This window comes from Microcebus murinus, chromosome 5 (assembly GCF_040939455.1).
Source record: "Microcebus murinus isolate Inina chromosome 5, M.murinus_Inina_mat1.0, whole genome shotgun sequence".
Taxonomy (NCBI): Eukaryota; Metazoa; Chordata; class Mammalia; order Primates; family Cheirogaleidae; genus Microcebus; species Microcebus murinus.
Genome location: NC_134108.1, coordinates 107,712,003 through 107,739,958, shown reverse-complemented (window position 1 = coordinate 107,739,958; position 27,956 = coordinate 107,712,003). Strand labels below are relative to the sequence as shown.

At 45.6% G+C, this 27,956-nt stretch overlaps 1 protein-coding gene and 1 non-coding gene across 3 annotated transcripts in view; one reads left to right on the top strand and one right to left on the bottom strand.

The window, feature by feature from the left end:
* Window positions 1–328: 328 nt before the first annotated feature.
* On the bottom strand, window positions 329–519 carry LOC142871151 (U2 spliceosomal RNA). Its single transcript, XR_012919426.1, has one exon. It is a non-coding gene; the product is annotated as a U2 spliceosomal RNA (small nuclear RNA).
* A 5,780-nt stretch (window positions 520–6,299) lies between these two features.
* BRPF3 (bromodomain and PHD finger containing 3) overlaps window positions 6,300–27,956 on the top strand; it is a 37,272-nt gene continuing 15,615 nt past the window's right edge. The window contains exons 1-9 of one of the 2 annotated variants that reach the window (XM_012746887.2): window positions 6,300–6,527; window positions 10,646–12,119; window positions 15,081–15,237; window positions 17,932–18,063; window positions 20,309–20,437; window positions 20,738–21,050; window positions 21,784–22,086; window positions 23,698–24,204; window positions 27,785–27,878. In XM_012746887.2, coding sequence (XP_012602341.2) covers window positions 10,672–12,119; window positions 15,081–15,237; window positions 17,932–18,063; window positions 20,309–20,437; window positions 20,738–21,050; window positions 21,784–22,086; window positions 23,698–24,204; window positions 27,785–27,878 — 3,083 coding nt within the window. In that variant the 5' untranslated portion in view covers window positions 6,300–6,527; window positions 10,646–10,671. The remainder of the gene's footprint in view (window positions 6,528–10,645; window positions 12,120–15,080; window positions 15,238–17,931; window positions 18,064–20,308; window positions 20,438–20,737; window positions 21,051–21,783; window positions 22,087–23,697; window positions 24,205–27,784; window positions 27,879–27,956) is intronic. The other variant, XM_012746892.2, reaches the window with a different exon arrangement.

Below are 27,956 nucleotides of genomic sequence, written 5' to 3'. Positions count from 1 at the left end.
TTGTGGACTACTCTTTCTACAGTGTAGAATGTAGATTATAAACTGAGTTTAAATTTGCCATCATTTCATTGTTTTCTATTTGTTCCATCTTTACCGTATTTCTTTTTCTTTCCTTGTCTTCTTTTTAGATTGGTTGAATTTTTTATTATTCCTTTTTTCCTCTCTACTAGTTTGTGAGATATATCTTCATTTTTTCATTGTTTTACTGACTAGTCTAAAATTTGCAACAGGTATTTTTTATCAACTTAATTATGCTAAAAATTTATGTAAAATAAAAGACAGCTATTCTGTTTGATGAGTTTAACAAAAATTTTTTCTTCCCTGAAGGAGAGGGTACGCTGTTCTCAGAGGTACTATAATATCAGGTCAATTCGAGGAGTGGATGGAGCAAGCTCCTATTCCATCTCCCTGTTCCAAAAATCTATTTAATATATTGTCCTTAGATAAAGAATGCATCAGATATTAAACTGATAAGAAAACATACTACACTTGATCTTAGCTGAAAGACCGAAAAGTGACATTTGATGAGTTTTGGCAAATGTATACACCTATGTTTCTCCACCACAATCAGCTTAGAGAATGCTTCCATCACTCCCCAAAGTTCCCTCATGTCCCCATATAGTCTATCCTCCCCTCCACCTCTAGGCAACCACCAATCTGCTTTCTGTCACTACAGATTAGTTTCCATTTTCAAGAATCTCATATAAATGGAAACATACGTTTTGTTACAATAGGTATTTCTGACTAATCAAAGACTAACATAAATCCTTTAACTTTGCCCTTTTCTCAGATAATGCAAAGACATTAAAACAATTTAATCCTGGAATTCTCTAATGGATATTGCTCCTCAACTTTAACATGCATATGAATTATCTAAGGAAATCTCGTTAAAATGCACATTCTGCTTTGGCATGTGCTGTTACTTTTGTGTATTTTCTCTCCATGTAGTAAAATTTTATGAAGAAGGTGGCTACTTGTAGAGTTGGTTCTTCTGCTAAAATATGAAAGTGAGTTACATTTTATGGTGCCCTGCCTTCACTCACAGTTTGGAGTTTAGGATGTAATCAAAATGCTAATTAAAGGCTGAAATGATAAGATATTAAATCAGGTTGAACAATTTGTACTTACCACGTACTATTTGCTTTCAGGCTTATGGCTCAGCAGCCCACCAAGTATGTGGTAAAAAGTTCTAGCTAGAATTTAAGTCCAAAGAGGATAATGTAAGCCATACAAGATGGATAACTTAAACCATACTGTAGCACACTCTCCTGCCTGACTAGATCTTAAAGCATGCAACTATTCATTTCCCTGTTCTAAAAATCATCAGGGACCACTGCACCTTAACGTCCAGTTCCCTATCCAAAAGCCTCTATGCTCTGACTTTATTTTTCCTTTCCGACCTTCTTTCACATCTCCCATTTTTGGGTCAAATGAGGTAACCCACTGTTCCCTGAATTAATCTTATGTTGTTCCACCTGTTAAAGAAAAGACAGCAGGCCCAAAATGGAGTCACTCATGCTAAGGTTCCACATTACCAAACTGAAAGTTATTGTTTACTTGTGCAATTTGACCTTCTGAGAAATCAAGAGTGAGATGATAGCCAGATCCCAATAAGCCAGTGAGATTTCATTCACATCCCCATAAGGACAGTTATCTTGAAATGCTATTTGTTCATTGTCCCTGATTTCCTTTGGTTTTTCTGCCTATAAAACTCATCCACTCATCTAGCTCATTGGAGCTCCCTTCTATTTTGTAGTCTGCATGCTGCCTAGTTCATAAATTGCTGATAAAAGTCTGTTAGATCTTTGGAACTCAATTTGGAAATTTTGTTCTTTGATACATATTTCTCTTTGCTTATGCTGGTGGCTACCATCTTTCTAGCTGACACCCTTCCTGAGCTTTATGGTGGAGATCAGAGGGCACTTTCTTCTTAGAGCCTTCCTTCTTCTCCAAAGAGACAAGCTCACTCTCTCCTCCAAACTTTGCCACTTTGCATCTCTTGAGGTGCTTATATTCTCTGTCATGTTCTAGTCATTAACAGACTTTCTGTATTCTGTGATTACACTGTAAGTGCCTTCAAGTCTGAAAGCATACCCTTTTCACCTTTGTGGCCTTTATAGTGGTAAAATAGAACTTAACCAGCAGCTCATAAGTCATTATTGAATAAATAATATATTTTAGTGTGACCAAAAGAAACTCCACAGAACCAGAGCTGATCTTATCATTTCCACAATCCTCAGGTTCCCAGTCTTGATGAGAGTTCCTGAGGAACCCTTTGCCACCTCTTAATTTGCAATGATTGTACCAGCATTGTGAAAACCTTCCAAGTTTGAACTTAGATTCATTTCCAATCTTCTCCTTTGTTCTTATGCCCCATCGGTCATCAAAGCATTGCTTTGTCTTCTGATTTCTGACTTGACTCTTGATTTTCCTCCTCTTTCTCTACAACTCTTCCCATCATTCTGGTGAATGTCCTTTTATTTTCATAATGCCTAATCACAAATAGTAAGTTATTACTATTTTACCAGATCTCCTGGCCTACTTTATCCATATGGTGGATAACAATAATGGTGATAACAATAATACTTATTTCAGAGTTAATAAATTGATAAATGAGATATGGTATGCATATTGGACCTATTTTGTATATGCACATACTGTCTCATTGGAGAATCACCTCCCACCCATGTCCTCTGGTTCTAGGAGTGGATACATGACTAGATCTCATCAGAGCAGCATGTCCCTCTGGCCACAGCTATTGGTTCAGAATGGCTGAGAGACTGCAAGATAGTGATGACATAATTTGAGTCCCTTGATTTGATCTTACCTGTAGCCAGATGCACTTCCACACTTTCTGGTTATCAGAGTTGATTTCCTTTATTAAAATAATTTGGATTGGTTTTCTATTAAGTGCAACAAATATCTTTCATAAACAGTATGTAAAACACTAAGCACCATACCTCATACATTGTTAGGTATTATTTTCATTATCCCTGTACCCTTGCCATGCCTCCTAGCCAATTCAACCTTTTCTTTCTTATTGTCTGTCCATACAAACTAGCTAAGATATTTTCATTATTATTCCCCGTATATTGTCCCTTTGTCTGGGCTGCCCTGTCACCAACCCAATGATGTCATTCCACACTCTTTTCACCAATTCACATCCATCACTATTTAGAACCTGGCTAAAGAAGCCTCCCATTCTCTGAGAAAACTTCTTTGAATAATAGTGGCTCCACACTGTTCACTACCTTATCTAATTTCTCCTGTATGTGTTTTATAATTATTTCTAACTTTCTTCTTTATAGCTCACTACTCAAGGCAAGGAAAAATATATTCTATCTTTACGTATGATTATTAGTCCATTTCTAGGTTGAGATTTAGCCATTATTCTCCAAAGAAACTTGTACAGTGTTGGACATACACTAAGTGGTCAGTAAATATTTACTTTAGGAATAAATGAGTGGAATTAAACTTAGAAGGTGTGGTATTCCATTCAAGACCTGTTGTTAACCTAACTAAACTTTTTACATTTTCTAAGAAAACTTTATATTCTTAACCCATTTTCATTACAGCATAAAAGTATCACAATGATTCTGACCTCCAACATTCCTCCCAACTGTGGTTTCAGAATTCTTTTAGCCAAGCATCTAAGGAAGGACTATTCTATTTCAAATAATTTAACAATCAGTCTAGGCCTATTTTTTTCTCATTATACATATTTTATTAATCCAGTAGATATTGCATCTGACCCTTCAAAAGTTTCTTGGTTTGGTAAACCAATGATAACAGTGAAGTGTTGACAAAGGTATCCTGACATGCTAAAAAAAAAAGTGTGCCGTGGGTGGAATGGAGACTTTTTGTTTTCATTTTCTTTCTTAGTTTTAAATGGTAAAAGATTCTCCTATTCCGAACAAGTTAGTTTCTACTTAGACATGGATGATTTTAAAAAACAACTGTTTGGAATCAAAGGTCCATGCTCCTGTTTGTTGAATTTATTGCCATATGATTTAATGGAAAAGCCAGGAGCTGGGGAATTTAAACTCTTTAAAATAGCTAAAGATTAAAGTGAATTAAATGTAGTGCCTCTGGCATTTTTGATACATGTTCCAAATTTGTTTTTAACGACATAATTGTTCCATGTTACATTTAAGATTACATCATAGGGAACTGGTTATGTGTGCAGTTACACTAATAGAAACCAACTCCAAATGTCAAAATGAAAGTGAGGATAACTGTAATGTTACCATTAAAAAGTGGAAGTTGAAAATGGAAAAGAAATACTAGGTTGAATAAGATCTTAAAATGAAAGCTCTGAATAGAAAACCCTGAAAAAAAAATCACATGCATTAGGTTGACTTAATGCATTTTCAACAGCATTTAAATCCTTATTTTACCTACAAGTGGAGACCAGTGCATTTTTCTCAAGGTATTTATTCCTTCATTTTAGTGGAAAAAGATAGCTCCCAATCACACAAATGGGAATTGTGGTAAAAAAAATTTGAGAACATCCATCAACTAATAAGTTGCTAGTCATATGCATAAATGGTTATTATATTTCTTGTAAAAGAACAAAAAATTCAGCACTCTTGTTTCTGTTAGTCTTCAGATTTTATTTTTTCTTAACTAAAAGTACTGTAATTGCAATTCCTTTGTCTCTGGGGTTTTCTCTTTCAAATTAATCATCTTTTCTTCCACACCTTTCCTCCAAATGATTATTCCCCTTAGCTTTAGAACACTTGACATTAATTTGTACTACTTCATCTTCACAGCTTTCAAAACATTGCCCTGCCCTTGCTTAGCTCCTTAAGCCACTGCCCTTTCTTTTAAAAAATTGGTTAACAGAAGTATTTTTGCACTACTTCTTTGCCAGAAGATGCTACCTTCTATTGGGAAAACGTCTAAACAAATTAGCCTCCTTACTTTAATCAAACTTTTAAATTTAAAACTCTATATAATTTAAATTCCTTAGGATAACAAACATCTATACTTCAAAAGCAGCAATATGTTCAGTTTAAATGTTTGGAAGACTTGGATCCTAATACTTTATCCTTCATCCTCCTGACTCCAGAGTCCATGTCCTTGCTCATAAGAACCAAGTACGAAACTGTGTCTCATCAGCTACACCACCAGCACCGGCAGAGGAAACACTTTCAAAATATGTCATTCATCTTCACATTTAAAGGCAGCTTATCCATATATCCTTTATAGAATCATTAAATATTGGCGCTTAAGACTTCAGTCACATGAGGTGAGCTTTCCAATTTATAGGCAAAGGAGAGTGGCAAAGGAGCCCTTTCCTCTTCTTAAATTTATTTTTTTAATCAAAGCAAAAGCCAGTTTGGTTAGATCTGAAAGTCTTAAGTTGCCATTTGTCAAGCATCTTTTAGAAAGCCACCTAGTGCAATAAATTAACTGACTTCTAGCCAAATCAGGTTTAAGGAGAAAGTGTTTTCCATGCCTCCAGTGACAGACGAGTTATCAGATGTACTAAGGCAGACTGTCAAACTTTTGTTTACTCTTTTTAAACAGGAAAGGATGATATCTAACGAAAAGTCAGGTCTGTTTTTTAAAAAGGATGTCTTGTGCAGAACAAGACGCTCACTTGTACACAACAAAGGCAGGTCTTTTCAGGCTGTCCTCACTGGGAGAGGGGATGGACATCGCTAGACCTTTGTCCTCAGGACTTGGGTATGGGGGGGGCGACTTTCTGGAAGCATCGTAGGCACCGGCACCCAAGAAACTACAGACCGATTTTGACCTCATGACTGCCCTAGCTTAACCTCTGGAGTGGCCCTACAGCTCAGGGAGGGGGGACTGGGGCCCAAACCTTAGCCTCCTCCCCAGAGATAGGCGGAGGGGATGAGTGACCACTCTAGACAGTCAGGGACCCCTGTAACTCCTCACTAGAACCAAACGACCCCAGCTCTCTCGTAGGACTCGCCCCGGGGCGGGAAGGGCCGCGGCGAGCCCGGGCCACCGCGGGCGCAGAGCCGGTCTCTGCTCAGCGCCCCCGCCTCGCCCGCACCGCCACCGTGAGGCCGAGCCGGGGACGGTGCCCCGTGGCGGTGGCGGCGGCGGCTCCGCGCTCCTCTCCGCACCGCCCCGGCCGCCGCCGCGCCGGGCACGGGCGGGGGGATTTTTTCCCGTTTCCCCCCTCTTTCGCGCTCTCTCTCCTGTTCAGCGGGAGAGCCCGCGGAGCCAGGGAGGGAGCGAGGGAAGGGGTGGAGGTGGCGGGGGGGAGGCCGGAGGGGCGGATCCTGCCTGGGGGCTGATCCCTCCCTCCCCTCGGCCGGCTCCGTGGCGGCAGCGGCAGCGGCGGCGGCTCCATTCCCCCTCCTCCCCCGGGAGCGGCGGCGGCGGCCGGGCCGGGGCCCCAGCACGGGCTGGGAGGGGGCACGGCGGAGGCCGCGGAGGCCAGCGCGGGAGGAGACCGCGCTCTGCTTCCCGGGCCGCGCCGACCTGCTCGGCGGCCGGCCCGCCCGCGCCCAGGGGCCCCGAACGGTGGGGCCGGGCCGGCGGCTGAGGTAATGGGGGCGGCAGCGGGGCCGGACAGAGCGGGGGCGGGGGCAGCGGGGCCTACGGGGACCACGGACTGCACGGGGGACAACCGGAGAAGCGGGGGGCTTCTCGAGCGGGGCGGGGGCCGTGCGAAAGCTCTCTCTTGGAGCGGGGGCGGCAGCAGGGAAGGAGAAGGCGGGTGAGGGGGGGAAGCTGAAAAGCGAGGACCCCCTCCCGCAGCCGCCATCTTGTCTCCCCCCGGCCCTGGAAGCCGAGCCGCCAAGCCCCGCCCCCGCCACGCCTTCCAATTGGCCAGAGCAGAGGAGAGTTCTGCCCCCTAAGCGTCCCTTCGCCTCCCTTCTTCCCCTGACGAGCAGGTAACGCGGCCAATGGGCGCTCGCCTCTTGCCCCGCTCGCTCGCTGGCGCTCGCTTTCTCTGTCTGAGGGTCGGATTCCGCGTCAGCCCGTCTCTGGTGCGCTTGCCCCCTCCCCTCTGAGGAGATGTTGTTTCCCTCCTTTCTTCTCGCTGGGGTCAAGATTCTTCTGGAAGAGGTGCTCCTTTAAAGGGGCCGGAGCGTTGGCTGGGGTCTCCCCTTGTCTCATGCGTATCTTGTGTGGGGTGCAAGGGATACACTCTAATTGCAGAAACTCATTCTTCGGGGACCTGCGTGAGGTGGGCGAGTGGGGGCTCCGGGTGCTGAGAGCGTCTCTGCGGTGGGGGGTGTTGGAGTTATTTTGAAGGTGTATTACGTGGGAAGAGCTGTGTAGGTTGGGAAACTCCCGCCAAAAAATCTGTTCTAGACTGCAAGCTCCTTGTGGGCGAAGCTCATTTCATTTTCCTCAGCAGCATCCTCCTGGCGCTAGGGTTGCTCTGCGGTGTCTAGAGGCTTGTCTAGAGGCCTGAGTAGGGTAGAAGACGTTTCTGTAGATACTTGCTGCTTGGTTGAGAGACACCTGAGCTGCAGAGAAGGTGGCGGGTGGGGAGGAAGAATATTGGCTTTACTGAAAGGAGGGGCCACACCTCTTTAAACGGTTTAAAGTTTAAAGTTGATAGCGAGGTAGATATCCTCACCTTTCCTAGGGCCTCCTTGCCTTTGGAGGGGTGGGCTATAAAGCAGGTGTTTGGGCCCCTGCTCCCCCCAGGGACTTGTCATTTGTTCGGAATTTAGTGGCCAAGGGCCTCTGGAACCCAGAGGCTGCTGCGATGATTCTGTATCCTTTGGCTCCAAATGGGGTGTGTGACTGCCTGTTCCTCAGCTATGTTGATTTTGTTTGTTTGTTTCAGTCACATTTTGGGATTGGAAGGCCCTTTAAAGAAAGATGTTGGCAGGGTGTGGTGACTCACGCCTGTAATCCTAGCACTCTGGGAGGCCAAGGCGGGTGGATCGCTCAAGGTCAGGAGTTTGAAACCAGCCTGAGCAAGAGCGAGACCCCGTCTCTACTAAAAATAGAAAGAAATTAATTGGCCAACTAAAAATACATAGAAAAAAATTAGCTGGGCATGGCCATGGCGCATGCCTGTAGTCCTAGCTACTCGGGAGGCTGAGGCAGAAGGAGTTTGCGGTTGCTGTGAGCTAGGCTAACGCCATGGCACTCTAGCACGGGCAACAGAGTGAGACTCTGTCTCAAAAAAAAAAAAGGATGTTAATAATACCTTTAATAAATAGCAACCCTTAAGAGATAGATTACCCTTATTTTACTGATGGAGTGTGGAGGCACAGAGAGATTGTGACTTTCTCCAGGTCATGTAGGGCCCAGGGTTAGAACCTAGATTGCCCCAGAACGTCTTTTTGTACCAGACCATGGCATCTCTTTGATGTCCTTACCTCCCAGTGTGATGAGTACAGATCAGAAGATCTGGGTTTAGATTGTAGCTTTATCACTTACCTAGCTTTTGGTTGAGTGACATCTTTCTGAGCTTCTCTTTCTTCCTTCCTAAAGTGGAGATAATAATATCTTTACTATCTCCCAAGGTAGTTGTGAGAAATGTTAAAATTTAAGTAAGAGGGCTTTGTAGTTTGTAAAAGTGCTAAATCATCATCACCATCTCGATTTGATAGATACAGATAGTGGACCTGCAACCAAGCTAACAAATTCTGTTTTCCTCCTTGAAATCTTCTCCCTGAATCTTCCAAATACCTAGAAAGGTATTTCCAAGTCTGCCTACACCATGGGACACCATATCCCCAAAGGTCTTTCCTAGTGGTAATGACCTCAATAACTGCCTACTGTAGCTCCTTATGAGCTTGTCATAGTTTCCTCCATCCAGGTAATGATGTGGGAAACTAGAGCTTTCTCTTTGCTGTATAAGGACAGACTAGATGTAAGTAATTTGGGAGAGAAGGACTTTTGATGTACAGAATACATTGAGAGTTTACCTCAGATACTGCTTTGATCACTTGGTCTTGAGTTCAAGAATGGTCTCAGATAGGCCACTTAAAACTTCAGAGATCTCTTGGATGCCCCCAGGAGCTTCCAGGGTTTCTGCTTGGAAATATACTAGCTGGTATATCTTGGATGGTTTCTTTTGCAGAGAATACCCTGTGTACTGTAGTTTAAAGTTCTTAGACCACATGTGATAATGTGATATGCATTTTGGTTGCTTTCTCTTCTTTATCCACAGGTAGGGTCAAGGAATAGAGTTTCTTTTCATGGTAGGATAGATTGGGAGAGGGCTATAGACCTGTGAATTTTTGATCCTCTGATAGAGCACAGCGTTCATGTACAGAGCTTGAAAATGTATGCTGTTCTTTTCTTTTCTGAAGCCTTAACCACCTGCTCCTTTTCCATAGTTAGTGGTCCTACAGCCTTACGTACATCATTAAAACATTAGATCTTTCCCCATGTCACATTGTAATGATCTGTTTTCTGTCCTTTTAGACAGAGGTCCTTGAAGGCAGGGATCGTGAGTGTTTGATTTCTCCTTTCATTCAACTAATACTTTTTTTTTTTTTTTTTTTTTTGAGACGGAGTGTCGCTCTGTTGCCCTGGGTAGAGTGTAGTGGTGTCATCATAGCTCACTGCTACCTCAAACGATCCTCTTGTTTCAGCCAGCTGGGACTACAGGTGTGCCATGACACCCGACTAATTTTTCTATTTTTTAGTAGAGATGGAGTCTTGCTCTTGCTCAGGCTGGTCTCGAACCTCCCACTTTGGCTTCCCAGAGTGCTAGGATTACTGGTGTGAGCCACCATGCCCAGCCCAACTAATACTTATTGAATGCATACTTATAAGCTAAGCACTGCTCCAGGCACTAAAGATAAAGCAGTGAACAAGACAGGCAAAAATCCCTCCCCTCATGGAGTTTATATTCTAGTGGAAGGAAGCAAACAATAAGCATAAAAAGTACCATGTTTCCCCGAAAATAAGATAGGGTCTTATATTTATTTTTCCTCAAGAAGACACCATAGGGCTTATTTTAAAGTATGGTACAGCAATCTACATTTATTCAAATATAGTTAAGTCATCTTCTTCTGGAACATCATCATAACTCTCCAAACCCCGAATTCCATCCTGAATTTCTTGCGACTCTATTTCCTTTAGAACCATTGGCTGGGACCTGACAGGGGGAGCCGACCTTGTTGGTGGGGCTGCCAGCACCTTTCCAGTCACCTCTGAGATAGTAGCTGTCATATGGGGAAGATGAGAAGGGCTGCTTGTCTTCTTTACTGCTCCCCAATGAAATGCATGGGTTGTGTAGATATGCTGCATAGCCACGCCCATCACTAGGTCTTATTTTCGGGGTAGGGCTTATATTGCACAAATGCTTAAAAATTCTGCTAGGGCTTATTTTATGGGTAGGTCTTATTTTCAGGGAAACACAATAGGTAAATTACATATCATGGTAGAGGATGGTGAGTGTTAAAGAGAAAAATAAAGGAGAATGAAAGGTAGATTGCTGGTAAAGGAGAAGGATTTGGAATTTTAGATAGAGTGGTCAGAAAAGGACTCACTGGGAAGTGATGTTCATTTGAAGAAGTAAAATACCTGAAGGAGGTGAAGGAGCAAGCATGCCTGAGGGGCAGGTCATTCAGACAGAGGGAACAGCAGGTCCTCTTAATGGCCATTTGATCAGATGGAAGTATGAATGGGGACATGAATGTGTAAACATTGAACTTACAGTCTCTTGGCCTTCTTTCCTTAGGCCTGTCCCTTTGGTTCCCAGGTGCCATGAGGAAACCTCGTCGGAAGTTGCGGCAGAATGCCGAGGGCCGGCGGTCCCCATCTCCTTACAGTCTCAAGTGCTCACCCACCCGGGAGACACTGACATATGCCCAGGCCCAACGGATTGTTGAAGTGGACATTGATGGACGCCTGCATCGTATCAGCATATATGACCCACTCAAGATCATTACCGAGGATGAGCTGACCGCCCAGGATATCACTGAATGCAATAGTAACAAGGAAAACAGCGAGCAGCCTCAGTTTCCTGGCAAGTCTAAGAAACCCTCATCCAAGGGCAAAAAGAAAGATTCCTCTTCCAAGCATGCATCCGGCACTTCCTTCCACCTCCCACAGCCCAGCTTCCGCGTGGTAGACTCAGGCAGCCAGCCTGAAGCACCCCCACTGCCTGCTGCCTACTACCGGTATATTGAGAAGCCACCTGAAGACCTGGATGCAGAGGTAGAGTATGACATGGATGAGGAGGACCTTGCCTGGCTAGACATGGTGAATGAGAAGCGGCGAATAGATGGGCACAGTTTGGTGTCAGCAGATACCTTTGAGCTGCTGGTAGACCGGCTTGAGAAGGAGTCATACTTGGAGAGTCGCAGCAGTGGGGCTCAACAGTCTCTCATTGATGAAGATGCCTTCTGCTGTGTGTGTCTAGATGATGAATGCCACAATAGTAATGTCATTCTCTTCTGTGACATCTGCAACCTGGCAGTACACCAGGAGTGCTATGGCGTTCCCTACATCCCTGAGGGCCAGTGGTTATGCCGCTGCTGCCTGCAGTCTCCCTCCCGGCCTGTGGATTGTGCCCTCTGTCCCAATAAGGGTGGCGCCTTCAAACAGACCAGTGATGGGCATTGGGCCCACGTGGTGTGTGCCATCTGGATCCCTGAAGTCTGCTTTGCTAACACTGTGTTTCTGGAACCTATTGAGGGCATCGACAACATCCCGCCGGCTCGCTGGAAACTAACATGCTATATCTGTAAGCAGAAGGGGCTAGGTGCAGCCATCCAATGCCATAAGGTGAACTGCTACACAGCCTTCCATGTCACATGTGCCCAGCGGGCTGGGCTCTTCATGAAGATTGAGCCCATGCGTGAAACCAGCCTCAATGGTACCATCTTCACAGTGCGCAAGACTGCCTACTGTGAGGCCCATTCGCCGTCAGGTGCTGCCACTGCTAGGAGGAAGGGTGACTCCCCCAGAAGCCTCAGTGAGACTGGAGATGAGGAAGGGCTGAAGGAGGGTGGTGGGGAGGAGGAAGAAGAGGAAGAAGTGGAGGAGGAAGAGCAGGAAGGCCAAGGTGGGGTGGGCAGCCCCCTAAAGGGAGTGCCCAAGAAGAGCAAGATGAGTTTGAAGCAAAAGATTAAGAAGGAGCCAGAGGAAGCGGGCCGAGACACACCCTCCACTGTCCCTCTGGTTACTGTCCCACAGATACCCTCCTACAGGTGAGCCTGCCCAGAAGGGCTCTTTAGGGACTTATGGTTTCTTTTTGGGCTGGTGTTGGCCCTGGGCCAGGCCTTCCCCAAGCACATTTGGTGGACATCTGTTTTCTTCTGTGCCCTGAAATGTAAACTTCTTTGAACCCTGTGCTCACCTGGCCTGGTTTGTGGTTTTTAAAGTCCCCTCAGAGTAATGTATTTCCTTTGGTTCAAAGTGAAATAAGACACTTAAGTTGCTTAGAAACTCAGGTGACAGAATATCTAAGGCAACATTTTTCAATTTGGACAGGGTAACTCTTCATCGTTAGATCTGTCTCATGGATTTTTAGATGCTTAGTATTCCTGGTCTTTATATGCCAGTTGCTTCCCCTTCCCTATTGCCTGGTTTTAGTGATAACCTCAAACACTCCCATGCATGTTTTCAAAAACTCCTGGGGTGTGGGGTAGAACTATTCCCAATGCAGAACCACTGTTTCAAGGGGTCAGTTTGTGTATCTACTATCCAGCAAACTCCGACCTAGCTATGGTGGGGACTTTGTATGAGAAGGTGGTAGTGTAAGGAGAACTAGCTATTTCTCCTCTTAAGAAGGTTAGATGTAGGGAAAAGAGGAGTACTCAGTTCAGCTGTGTAACTAAGCCTCCTGAGCCCCCATTAAGTATGTAGAGAGACCATTGTACCTGTTTTAAACCATCAGAGAGGGAGCTGGAGCTCTGGAGCTGTTAGAGGGATGGGAGCTTGGCAGAGAAGCAAGAGACAGGGAACATTTTTCCAGAAGAGGCTCATCTCAAGGGTGATATTCATTAAAAAGTATTATTTTTTGACACTGTCAACAACAACAACAATAAAAAAATTAAAGAAAAAGAAAAAAAAAGTATTATAGTGTTAGAGCAGGAAGGAATCTTGGAGATTGTTCATCTAATGTAGTCCTTGCACCTTCTCCTACACCCCCAGATGAAGAAATCGCAGGCACAGGAGGTAAAGTTACTTACTCGTTTATTCATTTAATGAGATATTTATTGAGCACTTGCTATATGCTATGTCCTGTTCTAAGGGATGGGACCAAAACCCTGGACCACAAGCTGTGGCTCATGATGCCTCTAGGTTGTGTTCCTGCTATCCATCTCTCTTGATGAGAGGGGTAGGGAGAATGGAGTACTGGAGGGTAGTGGAGAATGAATTGTGTGAGGGGACAACCAGACTTGGCAGGCTTGGAAGTCCTAAGAGTGAGATTAGGAAGGGGGGCCCTTGTTGCCAACCATGGCCCAAGTTAGAATTTCAGCCACTTTGAATATGTTTTCTGGTCACAAAGCTGTCATAGGCTACCCTCTTTCCTAAGGTGAGCTGCTGGATGCTTAGTCTCCATCTGTAGGGTGGTTATGCCCTGGGGTAGTTGTGTGTTCTTCTAGATGCTTCTAGCAGGGGCCAGCATAACATGCTGGCTAAGAACTGGACAGACCTGCACCTGTGTAAGCTTTGGCAAGTTGCTTAATTGCTCTAAGCCTTATAGTTTATTTATTGGTAAATGAGCCCACCATATAGATTTGTTGTGAGAAATACATGAGATGTATTTAAGCACTGTAAAGTCAAGCACTTAGCACAGTGTCTAGCAGATAGTAAGTGCTCAATAAATGGTGGCTGCTGCTGCTGCTATTTTATTATTATTTTCTTTACCTGCACAAATGCTGTTGGGACCCTCCATGGCCAACAGGTTGTAGAGGGACGGTGCTGCCTACATCTGGGCAGGTGTGCTTGGCATGGGCATTGGTTGGGGGGTCTGTCTTTGGGGAGAGGCTTAGGCCTTGATTTTATAAGCTTGGCTTTGGGGCAGGAATGTCTGACTGTGGAGAGGAGCAAGGCCTAGGAGAGCAGTGTCCTGCCCAACATGCCCAGCCTTCTTAGGTTTCACCTTCTTTGTTCAGCCATGCTTGTCTTCCTTTCAGTGGAGTCAGATGGAGAGAAAAAGCAGAGGAAATACCACAGGAGCACTGAGGCCTTGCTTACCCTGTGGATAACCAATTTGGTACAGCACAAAGATATCATGGATTCAATTCTCACCCAGATCTACTGTCTTATTGGCTGCATTAGTTACTTGGACAATTTATTTAGCCTTTGTTCCTAAACTGTCTTTCCATATTTTGTACATAGGAATGATATTACCCACCTTACAGTATGGGCATTAGTTCCTTTCCTAGTCCTCCCCACTCCCAGATATTATTGGCTTAACGCTGACCTTAAGATTTCCCTTTGGAGTAATTTAGCCAGCTAAGTTTTCAGATTCTCCATCCTCTTACACCTTTAGAGCCATTTTTTTTTTCATTTGATTCAAAATTAGACAATATTTTGGGCTGCTGAGAGTTTTTTTTTTTTTTTTTTTTGTAAGTTGTTCTGGAATCCAATGCTGAGAGTTTTTTAATGGAAGAGGTCAGACAACTCTAAGGGGTCGCATTTGGGCTCAGAAAGCGATAACGTGATACACTTCTACTGGTTTTTTTTTTTTCCAGCTTGGTTGTGAGCTACTCCCTGGTCTGGTGGGACCCTCAGCTACAGGAGGCTGAGGCCAACAGTGGCCACATTGCTCATAGCTTACTCAAGTTCCTATTCCCTTTTGCTGCTTTTATCAAGAGGAAGGTGGGGGTGTTGAGGCATAGGCTTGCTTCTGGGTCCATACCTGGAACAAAGAAGTCCAGGACTATAGGAAATAGGGTTTCTAGGAGAAGGTTCTTTTGGAGGATCAAGACTGCAAGGCAGGAGGTAGAAAAGCAAGTGAAATACCTCAAGCTGAAGAATCTAAGCTGCTTAACTTTGCTGACCTTTTCAAGCCTTTTTCCGAGGTGAGGTATTTGGCCACTCTATTCTGTCTTCTTTTATAAGGTTCAGAAATGAACCAGGGTCTGGATAGCATGCATGGGCTATAATCTAGGCTGCCCACTGACCCTGTCTTTCATTTCCCTGTGCCTTTACTCAAGGTTGAACAAGATCTGTAGTGGTCTCTCCTTTCAGAGGAAAAACCAGTTCATGCAGCGGCTTCACAACTATTGGCTATTGAAACGGCAGGCACGGAATGGTGTCCCCCTTATCCGGCGCCTGCACTCCCACCTGCAGTCCCAAAGAAATGCTGAGCAGGTAGGTGCAATGGTGATTTGAGACTGGTGGAGGGAGGCGAGAGTGAAGGAGAAGGAGCAATGGTTGGTGTAGTGCTGGCATCCCTCCCTTAGCTCTCCATGGAGCCTTTGCCTATAGGGATTATCCCTGTAGATGGTCTATCCCAGGAACAACCTCCAGTTCTACAGAGATCTTCAGATGAGACAGCAGCCCCTCCTGGATGGGAGAAGCTTGACTTTAAAGCAATTTCTAGGGGAGAGTAGAGAGCAAGCCCAACTTTCCATATATATATTTTGGGAAAATCTCTAGATGTGGCAGGAAGCCAGAAAAGGTAGGATAAATGAGAGCCAGGGTGGCCACATTGTATGAGTTAGGAAAAGGTGCCCTTTCCTCAAGACACTATACTGCCATCTGCCAAAAAATGTTTCACAGTAAATGTACAGATTTGTGATCTAAGTTGTAGCACACAGCCTGTCCAATTGTGGTGGCTGTCAGCCATTAGCAACTGGAGTTGCTGCATATTTAATGTTTCTGCTCCTTATTTCCCTTACAGTTTTAACATCTATAGTTCTCCCTCCCTCTTTACCTGCTCCATCACTTCTGCTTTTAAATATTCCCACACTGCTGCTCCAGAGATGAAGCAATCCTTTGTGTGACTAGTACCTTCTGCATTCTGTCTGATCTCACATTTGCCTTTTGTAGCTCAACTCCTGAAGTGCAAGCTTGTATCCAGCCTCCCTTCAACTTTTTGGTCCACCTGCTCCTCTGAAGCCTCCCCTAAAAGCAACCTCTTCCCAGCAAGTCTTTCCTCATATTCTCACCTAATTGACCATTAGACTGCATTTGACACCACAGATCACCTTGTCCAACAGCTTCTCTATGACACCATTTCCCACCTCTTTCAACCCTCTGGCTGCACCCTGTGCTGATCTCTCTTCTTGCTCTTTAATGGTAACATTCCCAGTGGCCCTTCTGCATGCTTATTTGCTTAGAGAACATGTCTCTTAATTGAAAATAACTGTGTGGCGGTAGCTCCAGATTTTTCTTCTTGTCCTCATCCTTTTATTTCTACCATCAGTCATTCTGGGATGCTTCCATGTGAGTGTTGTTACTTGTAACTCAAAATTGGACACTGAATTAATTATTTTTCTTCCTTTCTGTAAACTTATTTCCCTGTTATTATCATGGAACCCTCCTCCCTCCTTTTTTTTTTTTTTTTTTTTGAGTCAGAGTCTCACTTTGTTGCCCAGGCTAGAGTGAGTGCTGTGGTGTCAGCCTAGCTCACAGCAACCTCAAACTCCTGGGCTCAAGCAATCCTGCTGCCTCAGCCTCCCAAGTAGCTGGGACTACAGGCATGCACCACCATGCCCGGCTAATTTTATATATATATATATATATATATATATATATATGTATATTAGTTGGTCAATTAATTTCTTTCTATTTATAGTAGAGATGGGGTCTCGCTCTTGCTCAGGCTGGTTTCGAACTCCTGACCTTGAGCAATCCACCCGCCTCGGCCTCCCAGAGTCCTAGGATTACAGGCATGAGCCACCGCACCTGGCCCCCTCTTCCCTCCTGATACCATATCAAGAGTTCCCCATCTTGGAGTTACTTTTGACTCTTTCCCATAACCAGCCACAGGTTACCATCCTTTAAGCTTTTTGGGGTGGGGGTGGTTATCAATATGTGGCCCTTTATCTCTATTCTATAGCCATCCTGTTCCCCCATTGCCCCTTAATCTCAGCAATGGCTTTCTAGATGGTTTCCAGCCTGTAATTCTTTCTTTGCTCTAAAACTAGTAATGTCTCCTTACATACCATTTTGCATTCTGTCACTTCCCATTCTGAAATACACTCCCCTCTCCAGTCAGGCCAAGTCCAGACTCTTTTGCCTGGCATTTGAGGCTTCGTGTCAGTTGGGTCCTGGATCTGGCCAGCTCATTTTGCTCACCAAGCAGGGAATCATTCTATCTCCACATTTTTGCCCCTCTGGTCTCTTCAGCTCTGGAAGAGGTCTTCCTTACTGCTTTACCCATTCATGTCTATCACTGTATGTGAAACCCTAGTTAGATTGCTTGCCCCAGGAAGTCTTCCCTAACATAACCCCACCTACTCAGGTCCCCTATTTTGTAGTCTTTCATTATTTATATTATTAGTTTTTCTTGTCTTTTTTTTTTAATTTCTGTGTTTTATTTATGCTTTGTATGGAAAGTTTTTGTTGTCTTTATGTTCATATGCCCTGTGCATCAAACCCTGGGTTTCTTCCTTCCCCCAGCTACAACTGTAATCTTTTAGGGTAGGAATCACATTTTTTGTTGTTGTTTTACCAAAGTATGTTCAAGCTTATATTAAGAACTTCACTTTGTTTTCTAGCCAAGTCAAAGATCTAAGGTGAAATTCTTTCCACCCCTGAGGTGTATATTAGTTTTCTTGTTCCAGCTCTGAGGGCTATAGCTGCTCTCTGGTGTCCCTGGGGATAAGGGAAAGCAGTCTCAGATCCCACTCCAGCACTGCTGCAATCAAGAAACAGTGTGATAAGGCCAGTGAAGCCTGGGAGGTAGGCACTGGGTAGAGTAGGGTACATGGCTTCTTGAGACTGTGGTTCATGAAAGGGAACAGGACTCTTACCTGCTGAAGCTTCATGAAGCTTGAATGGGAGAGGAGTTTGGGCAGGAAGGAGGCTCCCAGCCCCTCCTTCTCTTTCCTACTGCAGCGAGAACAGGATGAGAAAACAAGTGCAGTAAAGGAAGAGCTGAAATATTGGCAGAAGCTCCGGCATGATTTGGAGCGGGCCCGGCTGCTGATTGAGCTGATTCGGAAGAGAGAGAAGCTCAAGCGGGAGCAGGTAAGGAGGAGCTCCCAGGCCCAGGGCCCTACTTCAAGATCTCTTTCTCCCACTGTTAGTCTGGTATGGGAGACCTGGGAACTCCTACCTATGCTAGCTTTCTTTCTCCCCTTCCTGCCCAGCACCTGGCCTTCAAGGTCTGCCTACTCTGTATTGGTTGTAGTGCTACTGATGGTTTCTGTGTTTGGGGGTTCAGCTCCTGGTGGCCTCTAGCATAAGCTTAATATATGCCTGGGCCCATTCCTGGAGTTTCTTATTCAGGAAGTCTTGGGGAAGCCTGGCCTTGAAGATTTTGAAAAGGTTCTCAGGCCATTCTAATGGACATTACCAGTTGAGAATCTCTGGCCTGGGAGCTTCTGATGGTTCTCACTGGGCCCTTAAACAGTTATGGTCTTGAATTATTTAAATTCTTGCATTAAATTAAATCTTGAATTTAATTAAATTATTTTCCACCTCCATTCAAGGAGATTCTAAGCCCCTGAGCATGGGAAATGTTGAGGTAGGTAGTATAGCATGGTGGATATGGAACATGAGTTATGGCACCAGACTGCCTGGGCTTAAATCTTTCTTCCGGTATTTACTACCTGTGTGACATTAAGCAAGTTGCTTGATCTCTTAATACCTCGGTTTCCTCACATGTAATATGGGGATAATAATAGAGCCTACATCATAAGGTTATTGTGGAAATTAGATGAATTAGCATATATAAAGAGCTTAGAATAGTGCTTAGCACATAGTAGGTGTCAGCTGCTGTCATTACTCTGATTATTGACACTCTGTGCTTCCCTGAAGTGTCTACTGCAGTACTCCACACATGACAGACGGCAAGTACTAATTGAATGGTTGACAAACCAAAACTATTCTTTCTAGTCTAGGAATAGCAGCTGTTACTCACATGCTTCAGAGGCCTGGGTTAAAGATGTTCATTTTTCTCTTTATCCAAATTCTACGTCACTCTTCCATGCTGGCATAAACCCTTCTTGAGAAGCCCAATAACTGGAGTTTCCACCTCAAAGCCTGGGCAGCTTTTGCCATATTTAGTACGAGTTGCCATGGAAGACATTGCAGGACCTTCTCCACAGGTTCAAACTGTCTGTGCCATCACAGGGTTGCTCTCACAGCTGAGCTTCTCTTCCCACCTCTGGTTCAGAGAAATGAGAAGAGGGGGGAGGCCCTGCCCTGGGGGAAGCAAACAGGCCTGTTTTGAGGTAGCCAAGAGGCAGGAACTTCTCATAGTCTAATTCATGGCTTCTCAACCTTTTCACATTAGGGCACATGTAGAAAATAACATCTGTACAGCATACTACTGTAAGTATATATGAGGCTGCTTGCTAGTTGGGCAGTGAGCCTAGAGGCCTCGGTTACTCTAGGCTGATCCAGATGCTCTAAGGGTTGATGGGATCAGTATCTCAGCACACTAGATGGAAATCTTTGGTCCAAGACACATTTTACATCATCAGTGTGCTTGGACTGATCCAGGCTGATCCAGATGCTCTAAGGGTTGATGGGATCAGTATCTCAGCACACTAGATAGAAATCTTTGGTCCAAGACACATTTTACATCATCAGTGTGCTTGGACTAAACCATCAGAACCCAGACCTGGGTTCAAATTCTGCCTGTTGTTTTCTAGCCAGGTGACCTTAGACTAGTGACTCTTTCATCATAATCTCTTTAAACCTCAGATTCCATATTTGTAAAACAGAGATAATAGTTTTTCCTTAAGGGTTATTGTGATGATTAATTGAGGTAATATGAGTAGAGAGGCAGTGTTGCATAATGGTCAAGAACACTCACTGTAGAACCAGACTTCTGGGACTGGATCCCAACTCTGTCCTTTATTAGCTATGTGATGGTAGGCTATTCAGTCTTTGCCTTAGTTTCCTGTTTGTAAAATACCTCATCTGTATCTGCCTCATATACTCATCTTTATTATATAAAATGCTTAGAACATTACCTGGCATTTAGTAAGGACTATAAAAGTGTTAATTATTATAATTGTAATAATAATTATTATTAACGGTAAGTTTTGGTATAGCGCTTGATACGTAGGAAACATTCAGAAAATGGTAGCTGTTGGTATCATTATTCCTAGGCTGAGGGTTGGAGGATAGCTTCTCCTATACTGGTTGGCTTAATATCCTGTGGAAATTTGGTGTACATGATTGGTGAAAGTCAAAGCATCAAGAAAAAGTTTCAGTGCCTCTTTGCAGGGGTTGTCCTGATCTCTCCCCACCTCCCACACAGGTCAAGGTCCAGCAGGCTGCCATGGAGCTGGAGCTGATGCCATTCAATGTTCTGCTGAGGACAACACTAGACCTGCTGCAGGAGAAGGATCCTGCACACATCTTCTCCGAACCAGTCAACCTAAGTGAGGCAAGTTCCCCCTACTTCCCAAGCAATAAACCCTTCCTGAACTGGAACAGGGTCTGAGTAGGCCAGGAGGGGGTTGGGCCACAAGGTATGCAAAACTGGAGGTTGGGAGGTGGGTCTGGCAAGGCTGGTAGACTTGCCCGTGATGAGGAGTCAGCAGGCCAGGGTAGGCCAGACTCCTGGAGCTCTGAGTGAGCCCAGCACGGCCAAATCAGAAAATGGGGAGGCCAAGAGTGCCGGTGAAGGGTGTACCTGTTTGGCTAGTAAATGGTTGTTGTAATTGTACAGGTTTTATATGTTTAGGTTCCAGATTACCTGGAATTCATATCCAAGCCAATGGATTTTTCTACTATGAGGCGGAAGCTGGAGTCCCACCTGTATCACACCTTGGAGGAGTTTGAGGAGGACTTTAACCTTATAGTTACCAACTGCATGAAGTATAATGCTAAAGACACAATTTTCCACCGAGCAGCTGTCCGCCTGCGGGACCTGGGAGGGGCCATCCTACGGCATGCCCGACGGCAGGCAGAGAACATTGGCTATGACCCCGAGAGGGGCACCCACCTTCCTGAGTCACCCAAGTTGGAGGACTTTTACCGCTTCTCCTGGGAAGATGGTGAGAAGCCTGGATGGGTGGGGTGGAGAGGGGCCAGGAGGAGGCACAGGAACAGGGACCACAGCACCAGGGATGAGGGTGGGCTTTGGGGCTATCGGATAGATTCCTGGAACAAAGCTGGGGGTAGGCACAGACAAGGGTATACCTGCTTGTGGCTGGAATCGTTCCAAGGGTTAAAGTTTAATGCACTGAGCACTTCTTGAATGGTAGAAAGAGGAATCAGGTGCTAGCAGTTTGTTTGAAAAGGTAAAGCCTCACCTGGGGTCTTCCTCGCCTGGATCCCTTCTGTATGGCATTGGAGCATAGGGCAGGAAGAGTGCATTGTTGGTGTGTGTCTGGCTAATTCCGAAGGGTGAAGGTGGAGAACCAGAAAAATGGAATTGCCTCTGAGCCCCGTACTCTTGCCTGTCCCTGTTCTCTGCTTCTCAATGGCAGCAGCCAAAACAGTCACTCAGTCCAGGGGATTGCCAAGGTGCCTCGTGCCTGCTCCATGGAGCCCATAATCATGACTGTGAACTGCTTCCTGCAGATGTTTCCCAGATTCTGACCTTGTCCCCGTGGCTGCCTTCTGAGCAGCGGTGTTGCAGGGCCAAGGCCCCACAGTGATGCTGTTGGAAGCCGCTGGCCCAGGCATTCCAGGAGAGTATTTTGTATCCGAAGGATTTGGCCCCTTTCTCTTGCCCTGGGCTGAGCAGGTCCTTCAGCCCCTTCTGTCCTCCCTTCTCCCTGGCAGTGGACAACATCCTCATCCCAGAGAACCGGGCCCATTTGTCCCCAGAGGTGCAGCTGAAGGAGCTGCTGGAGAAACTGGACCTGGTGAGCGCCATGCGGTCCAGTGGGGCCCGCACCCGCCGTGTCCGCCTGCTACGCCGGGAGATCAACGCCCTTCGGCAGAAATTGGCGCAGCCACCACCACTACAGCCACCATCACTGAACAAGACAGTGTCCAATGGGGAGCTCCCAGCAGGGCCCCGGGGGGATGCAGCTGTGCTGGAGCAGGCCTTGCAAGAGGAGCCAGAAGATGATGTGGACAGAGGTGAGAGACAGTCACGAGCAAGCAGGGGGTTGGGACAGGGGCTAAGCTGAAATCTCATTGTGGGAGTATTCTTCCCTGAGTTTAGTTCTGACCCTTGTCAGGCCAAGCAAAAGCCCTTGGAAAGGTCACACTTCCATGTATACTCAGGGATGGTATTCAAAATATTTAATAATCAGTTGAGACCAAAATTTATCCATCACAGTAGATATTGGCTTTTGTATTGGAGTGGGCTCCCGGGTGTCCCTGATGTGGGTATTTAGTTGCTGGATTGTGGGAAGGTTCAGGGCAGTTTCAGGTGCAGGATCCCAGCAGCTGTATACTAGCCAGTTAAGAAGTACACCAGTGTCTTGCACCTGATATGGTTGTGTTGTACATACCAGTTAAATATCAGCTTACTTTATACTATCATGTAGAGGGGCTCTTAGAGCAGGTTAGGTTGTGGTTTGGGGTGATAGTAGAGAACGAAAGACCCTGGGCTCTTGAGCTACTTCATGGTTGTGACCCCAGCTGGCTGAGTCTACAGGCCTATTCAAGGAGAGAAGTCAGATCATTAAAGACAGCTGGGGAAGTGATTCTCAGAAACCCAAGAGCCTTATAAGCTGAGCTGTTTCTCATTCCTCCCTTTCATGGGGGACAGAACTGTCTTCCTCATATCTCTCTTGGATCTGAGCCTACAGCCTGGGAGGGCCTGTCACTCACACAGTCCAAAAGGTTGAGAGTTATTGTCAGTGAGTAGGGACCCAAATTACAGGGAATGGCCCATTTTATTTTAGGTTGGCAGAGAATGGGGACATGGCTGAGATATCACATTGGCATTACAGGGCTCTGTGTCCATTGTGACTCTTGTTGACTCCTCATGTGGCAGTTAGCATGCCACTTGTATCTCTACTCCTGGGCTCTGGCAGTACAGTCGTGCCCAGTGGACCAACCAGCTGGAACAGCATTACTAGAGGATTAAAAAAAAATTCTCAGCCTTACTTCCCCAGAGATTCAGGTAGGGAGGTCTGGGCTGTGGCTTAGAAGTCTCAATTTTTAAGTTTCCTGGTGGTAGGTGAGCAGACATGTTTGGGAATCACTGATTTAATTTACTTGGTCTCAGTTTTCTGCATCTGTAAAGTTACTCTTTTTACCTGCTGTACTTGCTCTCACCTGGGTGATGTGAAACAAAATAGATTGACAGGTGAGAAAATACTTGAATCCAGTGAGAATTATAGACCCCTGGTCTCCCAAACCGAGACTTAACATAACTATTGAATGGCTTTCTTGGATGTAGAGCAATGGTTTGCAACCAACCCTTATTTCATTAGACTCACCTAGTAAGCTTTTTCTTTTTTTTAGATACCGTATCTTTGGTTTCAATTGGTCTGGGTTGGGGCTTCGGCATTGGAATTTTTAAGTAACTTCCTAGCTAATAAATAGGCAGGGTTGCAAACTACTAGTAGAGGTAAAACTTATTCCTTCTTTCTTTTTGCCTCAAGTCTAAGACCTGGGATACATCTCAAGCCTCATAATAGCCTGTGCTTTTGGTCCTTGGTTATCAGAGTCAGTATCTGACTTGTAGGGGCAGACTTTTTCTAAAATGTTCAAGCAGGTTCTCTTTTTTTCTAACAGATGACTCTAAACTGCCTCCTCCACCAACCCTGGAGCCCACTGGGCCTGCACCTTCATTGTCTGAGCAAGAATCTCCCCCGGATCCCCCAACTCTGAAACCCATCAATGATAGCAAACCTCCAAGCCGATTACTAAAGCCCAGAAAGGTGGAAGAAGATGAGCTCTTGGAAAAATCACCTCTGCAGCTAGGGAGTGAGCCCTTGCAACACCTGCTTGGTGACAATGGCATTAATAGACTATCCCTCACAGCCCCTGACACCCCTGCTGGTGCCCCACTTAGTGGTGTGGGCCGCCGCACATCAGTCCTCTTCAAGAAGGCCAAGAATGGGGTTAAGCCACAGAGGAGCCCAGACAGGTCCCTGGAGAATGGTGAGGACCATGGTTTGGCAGGCTCTCCTGCCTCTTCAGCCAGCATCGAGGATGAGCACCACTCTCGGAAGCGGCCAAGGAGCAGGAGCTGTAGTGAGAGTGAAGGGGAGAGGTCCCCCCAGCAGGAGGAAGAGACAGGTGATGCTGCCTGTGACTTCTGTCGCTACTTCTCACCTGCTTTCCTGCTTTGCCTTGCCAGCCAGCACCTTCCCCAGTTGGCCATCTCCCTAATGGGCTCTGTAGATGCCAGTAGTAGCATCGAGCACTCCATGGTTCATTGTTGGGCCTGGCACATGAGTAGTGATCTGGGGCAACAGGCTTTGAGCAAATATTTTTAGAGGGCCAGAGGTTGTGGCCCTTTGTGTCTGAGGCTGTCTTTGGCCCTGAGGGGGATACAAAGTTGTCTAAGGTAAAATGATTCCTACCTTCAATTAAGTGCATTCATCAAATATTTATATCAGCCACTGTTCTCCATTCTTGTAGGGGAGATAGACTAAAAGCAAATAAGTAATATTATCCAAATATCTTGGATAATTTGCAAGATATAATTTTCTTTGGAGAAAAACTCAGCAGGGAAAGGGGATAGAGAATGTTGGGGTGGTATTACACTGGCCAGGGAGGTCTTCTGAGGAGTTGATATTTGAGTTAAGATCTGAAAGAGCTAAAGGCATGGAGTATTTGTACATCTAGGAGAAGATCATTCTAGTGTATCTTGTGTATCTTTTTGATACACTAGTAAGCACATAGGCCTTGGAGGTGGGAACATGCCTGCATGTCTGAGAACGGTGAGGGAATCAGTGTGGCTGCAGCAGAGGGGAATGGAGGTGAGGTTCCAGAGGTAGGTAATGGGGGCCAAATCACTAAAGAGTTCTTAATACATGTCCAGCATGAGTTGGTTACTAGTGGGGCAAGGGGAAATAAGTCAGACTCACTTTTGGCCCTGAAAGAGTTCACAGTCCAATGGGGAAGTGAAGTGGTCTGCCAAGGTGCAGAGAAGTCACGGGTCTGAACAGTATGTGGTTATATGTCAGGTGAAAGGTAGCACTGCTAGAGATGTCAGGGAATAAGAGCTGAAGGAGTTGGGAGGCTTCCTGAGGAGGTGGTACCTGAGCTGGCCCTAAGGGATGAGGGCAGAATGGAAAGGAGTAGTTGGGGTGACAGGCTCATGCCTGGGTGTGTAGAAACAAGGAAAGGAGGAGGACAGAGTCTGTGAGGGACAAGTTGGAGAACGGCTTCACGGAGCATCTGGAACCAAGACTGTAGGTGAGGTGGGCATGGACATGGAGGGCCTTGAATGCCAGGCACAGTAGTTAGGTCTTAGGTGGGATAGGGAAGGCTGGCTTGCTTGGCACGGAGGAGCTGCTCTTTGCTTTTGCTCCTTGTGTCCGTCATGTCTTTTTATGTGGTGGCTTTAGACTGTATGGCCAGTACTTGCTTTTCTCTGCTTTTTCTCTTGCTGCCTAACATTTTGTTTCAATAACACCTTCCCATCCCATCTGGCCCAAGCTTTCCTATGTTAGTACAAATAGGTTGGTATATAGAGACAAGAGCTTGAAGCCTAGATTTGGGCATCCCTGAATGCTAATCCCCAGACTTCTTCCCAGCTGTGTAACCTAGGGAAAATGAATTAACCTCTGTGAGCCTGTTCCATTACTTCTAATATGTGGCTTCTGATATTTACCTTGCAAGGCTCTAAGCATTGGAAATAACCTATATAAAACACTTTGCATATAGCAGTAGATGGTAGCAGTTATTATTGCCATTCTCTTAGCTGTATTAGGCTTGGCCACACAGCACCGAGAACACTGTGCACTAAAAGTGAAAGATTCTCCTATTGGGATGGACATCAGGCCCATCCAGCCTGAGAAGGCCAGCTACTTGGGGATACTGCTAGAATCTGGTCCTCCCCTACCATCTCAGCTGCTTGGCACCCAGGAATACTTCTATACAACACTAGTTGACTCTCAAAAACAGGTGTTGATCCTCAATAGATGAGGCACCTGAGAGACACACACAGCTGGCGTCAGTGATTTAAATTGAGGTCATGATATTAGAGGCAGAATCAGGTCAGAGTATAGACATCTTGGCTCAGACACCTGCTTTTACAGGTGTGACTTGCCTCAATAGTTCTGGCCAAGGTGTCTGTAACTTACAGCTCTCAAATCAGGTGTCTGGCCCATCTCTTACCCCTCTTGGCTCAGCTGCCAGAGCTGTAGAACTTGAGTGTGATTAGAAATTGGGTAGATAGGCCAGGCATGGTGGCTCACGCCTACAATCCTAGCACTCTGGGAGGCCGAGGCTGGAGGATTGCTTGAGGTCAGGAGTTCAAGATCAGCCTGAGCAAGAGCAGGATGCCATCTCTACCAAAAATAGAAAAAATTAGCTGGGTGTGGTGGTGCACAGCTGCAGTCCCAGCTACTGGGGAGGCTGAGGCAGTAAGATTGCTTGAGCCCAGGTGTTTGAGGTCGTGGTGAGCTGTGATGATGCCATTGCACTCTACCCTGGGGGATGAGTCAAAAAAAGAAAGAAATTGGATAGGAGAGTGGTAGCCTTCACAGCAACATCGTGTCCCTGGGATGACCAGTCTTCATTTGTCTCTGAAGGACTCCTTGCTGTAAAGTGACCTCTCATTCATACTAAACAGCATCCTCCATAAGTAAAAAGATATTATCTGGCTGGGTGCGGTGGCTCACGCCTATAATCCCAGCCATCACTTTGGGAGGCCAAGGTAGGAGGATTACTCGAGGCCAAGAGTTCAAGAACAGCCTGGGCAACATAGTGAGACCCCATCTCTACGAAAAATATTAAAAATTAGGTGGGCGTGGTGATGGGTGCCTATAGTCCTAGTTACTAAGGAGACTGAAGTGAGAGAATCTCCTGACCCCAAGAGTTTGAGGCTGCAGTGAGCTATGATCATACCACTGTACTCAAGCCTGAGTGACAGAGTTGAGATCCTGTCTCTAAAAGAGAAAAAGATAGAGAAGGTATTAACCTACACAAAAAGAGAGACCAAGAGACCTCAAAGAAGAGGAAAAGGAACCTTCTTCTCGGGGTTCTGACTGCCCATTCCAGGAACGTCTGGGCTGCTTTAGTTCTTCCAAAGAGAGCCTCCATCCTCAACTCTGACTAGCCCTGCTAGATGTCTCAGGGTGTGGTTGACAAAGAATCCTTATCCTTCCCCAGCCTCTCCTCACACCATCCCCAAAGAATGAAGGTAGCTGTTGCCAGCTGTGTGATGGATAAGGGGTGTGTGTGTGTGTGTGTGTGTGTGTGTGTGTGTGTTTATCTGAAGAGGCAAGATGGGTGGGCTGCTCTAGAAGCAGAGAAGACTCCCTGATATTTGAGGTCTGAAATTAGAAGCAGATCCAGGGACTTGTGAGCCAGCCAGAGTAGGGAAGTCTTAGTTATGTTCCTTTGTAGCCAAATGAGAATAGCAAAGTGAGCTCTGTGTGCTGTTTTCCTTAAAGTAAGAGCCGAAGGATGGGAAGGAAAATAGTGTCTGTTCCTTGCCTCAGCCAACAGTATTTCCTCCTAAACCGTTGTCTTTATCAGGTTATCTCTCATCCAAGACTCTCACAGGAGAAGGAGCAGCCATCCTCTGTATTCCTCCTCACTGAGCTCTCCCCCTACCCGCCCGGAGGCAGCTGCCTTGTGCTGTAGCACGTGTCAGGGAAGAGGGGGCTTCCATGCTCAGGCTCACTCTGTGTGTCCTCGACAGGCATGACCAACGGCTTTGGAAAACACACTGAAAGCGGATCTGACTCCGAATGTAGTTTGGGTCTCAGTGGTGGACTGGCATTTGAAGCTTGCAGGTAAGAATACTTGTCCCTAGGGCTTTTTTTTTTTTTTTGAAAGTATTCATGGCTTTAATTTGACCAAAGGCTACACAG